We start from the raw sequence: 6384 nt of genomic DNA, 5'->3' as shown, positions 1-6384 counted from the left end.
GGCCATGGAGAAGCAAACACATTTAAGAGGACTCTGCGGTACTTCTTGCAGTATTGACAGCTGAGGTGAAATTGTTACTTCTCAGCACTTAAAGGTTGCAACGAGCAGGCATGGAAAGCTAGGACCCATCCTTAGGTATCCTGCAGATATAAATCAGTTAGGTCAGGCAGCATAGGAACAGGACATAGGGAAGACGAATGTGACTATTTCCCGTCTTCACTGCAAGAAACACAAAAGGCAGCTTTGGCCTAGGATCAGGGTGTACTACTTCGTTATTTTACTGAGCCTTTTTTGCCCCTTTAAATAGAAAAATGCACATGTTCTGAAATGCCTCCTCTGAAACACTTACAGTAGCCCAAACCACAATGATGCTGTTAAATTGGCTTCATACATATTTGTGAGAGATCCAAAGTGGATACATGGACTCTGTTGATGTAAGTAAAGAAATTCCCAGTGCCTGTACTCATAGACTGACATGTTCTGATGGTTTACCAATGATTAGGAGGCTGTTTTCAGAGTGGTTCACACATCAGCGTTGCCAAATCTAACTTATTAGTGATAGGCTGATTGTGGACAGCTTTATCAAACCTGCAAGCACTTCAGCTCTTTTCTGCCATCCTGAAGAAAGACTCAGTAACTGAAGAAAAAACAATTTACCCAACCTACAGAGTTGAAAGCCAGCCAAGGTATCTTTGTGAGCAGTGGTCTTACTGTGACCTGCAATGCAATAGTGCTGGCTTTCTCAAACGGACTGTCTGAGCGAGTTGTCAACTCTGGAGTTTACATAGAAGATGTGGAGCAGCCACCCCAGGTTGGAGTTCAACTTCTACTCCCAAACCCCCACAATAAGGTAACACAATTAGGCAGAGTAGTTAGTTCAAATATTGCGAACAGTGCAGCACTGGTAATAAGGGGGAGACTTCATCCACCAGAGTTACGCAGTTTAAGTATTTGAGCCAACTAGATCAAAGCTAAGTGAAATGGGACTATACTCGACTCCTTTGCTGTCAAATTAATGTCCTATGCACTTGGAAATTGTATCTGCCCCTGACATGCACAGCCTCTGCAGAAAAGGGACCATTTCTCCCTGGCTACAAGGATTCAAGATAAAAACCTATGATGCCTTTTTTTTTTTTTTTTTTTTTTTTTTTTTTTTTTTTTTTTTTTTTTTTTTTTTTTTTTTTTTACAGAGAACCTGGGCATGTGGGTCCTCTACATGATCGAAAACTGAACAAAGAAGAAAATGGTTATCTAGCACCCTTTTCTAAGGGCCTACAGGTGCCAGGCACTCTCCACAGGATACCAGCTTTGTATGTAACCCTTCCAACCACCACTCTTTTCCACGGAGCCTTCTTTCACGTTCAGCTTGTGAACAAGAAAGCTGAATGATTGTTCAAAGTTCCTCTCTTTTCAAATCTAGATGGTTCAAACTAAGCATGCAAATTTTTTTGTGAGTGACAACCACAATGTCTTTAATGGGTTTCTCAGAGTGAGTGCTAAATACCCCTTCCAGGCTTGAAGTTCCTTTCAAAGTAACTCCCATAACTACCTTGCAGAACTGGTGTGGTATAAAAGCCACACCTGCTTCATTCAGTGCCTTTTAGAACCTGAATATAATTGGCTTATTTTAATAATATCCACCCCATGAGGTCATTTTGCAGAAACCTCATTGGAGTTATTCGTGCACATTCGTTCAGTTCAGTTCAGTTCAGTTTGCTCAAGGACTGGCATCATAAATTCCCTCTCTATATAAATTTGCTGGGAAGATTAGTTTCCTACAGATCATCTCCTTACTGGAAGCCTCGTAATACTGCAAGAATGGTGAGTCCTTACATCTTACACTGTAAAAGACCTTGGTATGTTGCTATAGATTTTAAAGGGGGTTTTGTTGGATTTATCTCAGTACTCAGAGGACTAAGCAACTTGGAGAAATTGTAAATTCTGTATTTTGAGAGCAAAAGTCAGACAGATAGGCGCAGGCAGGCAAGAACCCTGGGTAAAATATATCAGCATGTGTATGGCAGGAGACATCTAATAGGATTCCAGCTAAGGCTTTTTTTATAACCTGTTTTCACTTACACGTTATATTTGAAGATCATCTCTTTTCTGTCAGAAAGCAGCTCTGTGGTGTCTCCACCTAGAATTGGCCTTCATTTTTGTGAAAGATCTGGGTAACTTCTGAACATTTGGTTAAACTCAAAAATGTTATCTTGATTTTCACTCATTGGCAGCTCTGTTGCAGTTCTGTGGGTTTTAACCTGTCTTCCGCAAAATAAAATGCTAGTTTTTCCTCCTCTCATCTGTCAGGTATGGCTTCTAAGTCACCTGTTCTACACTGTCCAAAACAAACACATATGTATACAATGTGTGTGTGTGTACGTATATGTCATTGTTTACTCCTGGTCTACCTTTCCTCTCTTACCAAGATTTTAAATTCATCAAAGCTAATTCCATCTTAGGGTCCTTGCACATATTTCCTTCATATCCCCAATGAAAGCCTGTCAAACATTTGAAACAAATATTGAAGGATAAGAGACTAGCTGAGGAATTTAAGCTGAACTTGGAAAAAAACCTGCTGACAGAGGTCAAATATAGAATTATCTAGGTTGGAAGGGACATCTGCAAATCATTCGATCCAACCTCCTGCACAAAGCAGGGCCAGGTCTTGAGTGTTCAACTTCAGCTCAAGTTCTTCATCTTATTTTCAATCCTTCAAAATAAGGGTGAAACATCCAGTGGGTTCTTCAGACTCTAGTGAAGGATTTTTTACAACTGTGAGGTTTGTGTCAGAAAGAGTTAGTGTCCAAGCCTATGAAGAAAATAAAGACAAGCAAAATTAATGGGAAGGAGAAAGGAATAGAATACACTCCTTTCACAAACAGAATGTGGGTCTATCTGTTCTGTATTAGGCAATGCTTGATTTTAACAGCTTGGAGAGACAGACTTTTTTTGCCCTCCCACATGATGCTTTGCCTCTGCTTCTTCTCAATGATTCAGTATTCCTGATAGTCTGCTAAAGAATCTAAATGGCAAAAGACAATTGGGTTTTGGTTTGAAACCATAATGTATTTTCCAGTTTCTAATGGTAGCATTGATCATCAAGAATCTTAACAGTTACTGAAGTATTCATATGAATTCTGCTTTCTTGTTCAGAATACCATCTTGGCCTGCCTTCTTGTTCTTTCCATTAGCGTGTCACTCTCCAATGCTTCTTGCTTCTTTGACCCATTGAAGCCTGGGACATCTGATGGTGAGTGAGATCGTTAGTAAGAATTCAATTGTCCTCAACTTGACGGACACCATGACATGCAATGCCTGATTTGATTTTTCCATTCTTATCATAATTTAGAAATAAGTGGAAACAATGGAGAGAAACCCCGAGGAATCGGGTGGGGGAAATGGGGTACGGAGAGCAGAGAATTTGTAACATGTTATGAAAAAAAGTTTATCTGAGGAGCATCACACAGGACAAGTTACAAATGAATTTTGCCCAGAGAGGTTGCATAGGCTTAGTTTATCCCTTCTCGTGAAGTAATAATTCATGTTTTCATTATGGGAGCATATTTAGAAATTCAGAGAAGGGAGAAGAAGGGCCTTTCTCTATGTGTCTGTGTGTAGTCAGTGTAAAGCAGGAAGCAGGCTGGCAAATGTTCAGCACACTGATCAATTTACTCATTAGTTCCTTCCCTATCCCAAGGCAAGTTCTTAAGAAGAAAATGGCTGCTTCCCTTGAGTCTGGGACTGCTTTTTCTGAACACAGCTGGTTTATAGGTCTACAGATAAGTGGAGCTGCAAGACAATAAGTGCTCAAAAAAAGAAACATGCAATTATTTGGTCACAAGAAGAGCTGATGTGTGCCAGTATGTAAAATAAACCGACTGCTCCAAACCAGAACTTCTTCTGGGAAAGCTAGTGCTACTTCTAGAAAAATTGAGTTAGCATTGCCAAAGAAGCAGAATATATTTCTAGGCAAAGCCACAGCCCTGAATCCCCAAATCCTCCACTCTGTCTTGTCCTGCCCTCATAAAATCCTGCTTCCCAGATCAATTATTTAGGAAGTCTATTCTGTGACTGTTGGACAGGAACTTTATATCCAATATGTGTTTTCATCCTGCACCTGTGGACTGGGAGTTTTCCAGGTGTATTTAGTCTTGCTCTGATTGAGGACTCAGCAACAGTTGGTGTTAGTGAGGGGGGAAATCAAAGCGTTTTCTTAATTCTGCCCAGGTCTGTGCCTAGTTGTCATTCTGCTGGGTGCTCCAATTCCTGTACTCGAAAGATGAGCTGCTCCAGGAAAGCTGGTGCTGTTGACAACCACAGGAAACAGAGTGACCCAGAATACCCTCCTCCATCCATTAAAATAGTAGCAGTCCTGTTCTGCTGGGCAACATCCGTGTTTGCCAGACAGGGATGTTAATGTAAAAAGCCAACAAAGTTCCCACCCATTTTGTACAAGGAATAGCATTGTTAGTGCAATGGGTCAGACACTGAAGGCTGCTTGCACACTACATTTTCAGGCTGCTCTGACTCAAAAGGAGAGTTGCATGAATTTGGTTCCAAGTGGAGGACTGATGACTGCCTTGATTGCTCCTGTAGCAAGAGTGGAATTAGCTGCTGCACCAGGTGAGTTCATAGCAGCAGTGGGGGTTTTCCTCTGCTGCCAAGATACAGCGGAAACCACTTCCCTTCATGCAGGGGTCCCTGAGAAACAACTGTGACCCTCCTCTCAGTCAATTCATATCGCAAAGTCATCCACCAACACAACAACACCTTCATCACTTAGCATACAAGAAGTTCCTTTGACAAATATAGCTCGTGTTTAACAGGTGATTCTTGATATTTTAATAAAGAGGACTTAATTCTTCTTTGGGCTAAAATTTCATGTAAGGTAATGATTCAAGAGAGAACATGCAGTTACTGAAGAAATTTCTACTGCTCCTAGTTTAGATCTTCCCAAACCCACACATTGGCCCTCTTTTCTCTGAGAAGCAGTTCAAGACACATTGGCCTATTTGTAATTTTTCCTAGTGACACCCAAACACTCATGCAATTCTTGTTCCATCCTGTGGCTGAAAGGAAAAAGCAATGATACTGGAGTAGCAAATGAACACATGTAAATCAGATTAGTAAACGACAACTCTCCCCTCATCCCGCTTAAGCAGCAGCTAAGTAACGTTTGTGCCGGGAGCTTTGTGTGAGCTCCATTTTCTGCTCCTGAACACCTCTTCCGTATATCCTCTTCATATTAAAAGTGGAGATACCATCTGAAATTGAAGCTTTTTACTTCCTTGGTCTCATCATCCCTTTGTTTTCCTTTTCCCAATGACAGCTACGGAACACCAGTTGACTACGATACAGAGAAGTGTATAAAAATTTTCAACAAGGAGACCTGCACTTACAAAGTAGTGGAGAAAGATGATCACTCAAAAGAATGCGTAGTCACTGGGTGGGTGGGTTAACAGAGAAGAATTGTGGATTTGAGGGATATTTCCTTTTTTCTTTTAAGGGTTATCTCTCACACAAATTCAAAAACACTGAAAAATGCAGCTGTTGAATGAAATCTGCTCATAAAACCTAACACATAGTAAAACTGAGTATCTATTCTCAAAAGATGCCTTTGGTTTCTACCTTCTGCTTTCCCACAAAGGAAGAACTGACTTATTCCTTCCTTGAAATCAGAAATTAAAGATTACATTTTTAAGCATTCTCAGTAGTTGCTACTTTTAATTCTTATCTAGTCACACTTCGGTACCAGGGAGTATATTCTGTTATCTGTGCATAGTGGTATCTTAAAGGTAAAATAAAATCAGATGAAGGATCAGAAATTCATGTGACTTACTTTCTTTGTTGATGGGAACCTAAAGAATTAATGTTAAAAAAAAAAAACTTCCTGAACACTCTCTTTTCTAGGACAATGTCTTATGATACGATGATCTTTTTGTAATGGTATGATGAACTTTTAGCCTATATGGCCCCCTGGAGTCTGCCCAACCCCAACCTGTGTTCTACAAGAGACACCAGCTACCCAGTCTAACCCAGTGCTATGCTTCCATTGCACCCACAGCACAAGGAGATCCAGTCCTCATCCCGCTGTAAAAGAAAAGGTCCTTTATTCAGATTAGCCCTTAAGAAATTGGAGTTATCAAACTGGCCAGTGGGCAGGATTGCGGCTGGATGCAGAGACTGAGCTAGGCTGGGCTCAGACAAGGAAGAAGCTTGGCAAATCCACAAACAATAAACGAGGGGGTTACTCTTGCCAGTACAAGCTCTCCTTTGGGACACTGATTCATAATCCTTGTGGGTACGTTTGTTCAGTTGTGTCTTTCCACAAGTGACTATGAGCATCCTACATCTTCATGTTCTATTTCCCAGTAACCGAAAGAG

General features: G+C 40.8%; 1 protein-coding gene across 1 annotated transcript; it reads left to right on the top strand.

The window, feature by feature from the left end:
• The first annotated feature begins 419 nt into the window (after positions 1–419).
• LOC104489359 (beta-microseminoprotein-like) lies at positions 420–5459 on the top strand. Its single transcript, XM_010131511.1, has 5 exons — positions 420–434; positions 1421–1489; positions 3154–3250; positions 4494–4623; positions 5330–5459. Exons 1-5 carry the CDS (start codon positions 420–422, stop codon positions 5457–5459), a joined length of 441 nt encoding a protein of 146 aa, XP_010129813.1.
• The last annotated feature ends 925 nt before the right edge of the window (positions 5460–6384 follow it).

The sequence above is a fragment of the Buceros rhinoceros genome, unplaced genomic scaffold (genome assembly GCF_000710305.1).
Source record: "Buceros rhinoceros silvestris isolate BGI_N320 unplaced genomic scaffold, ASM71030v1 scaffold12152, whole genome shotgun sequence".
In the NCBI taxonomy this organism is placed as follows: Eukaryota; Metazoa; Chordata; class Aves; order Bucerotiformes; family Bucerotidae; genus Buceros; species Buceros rhinoceros.
This window is presented reverse-complemented; position numbering and strand designations above follow the sequence as displayed.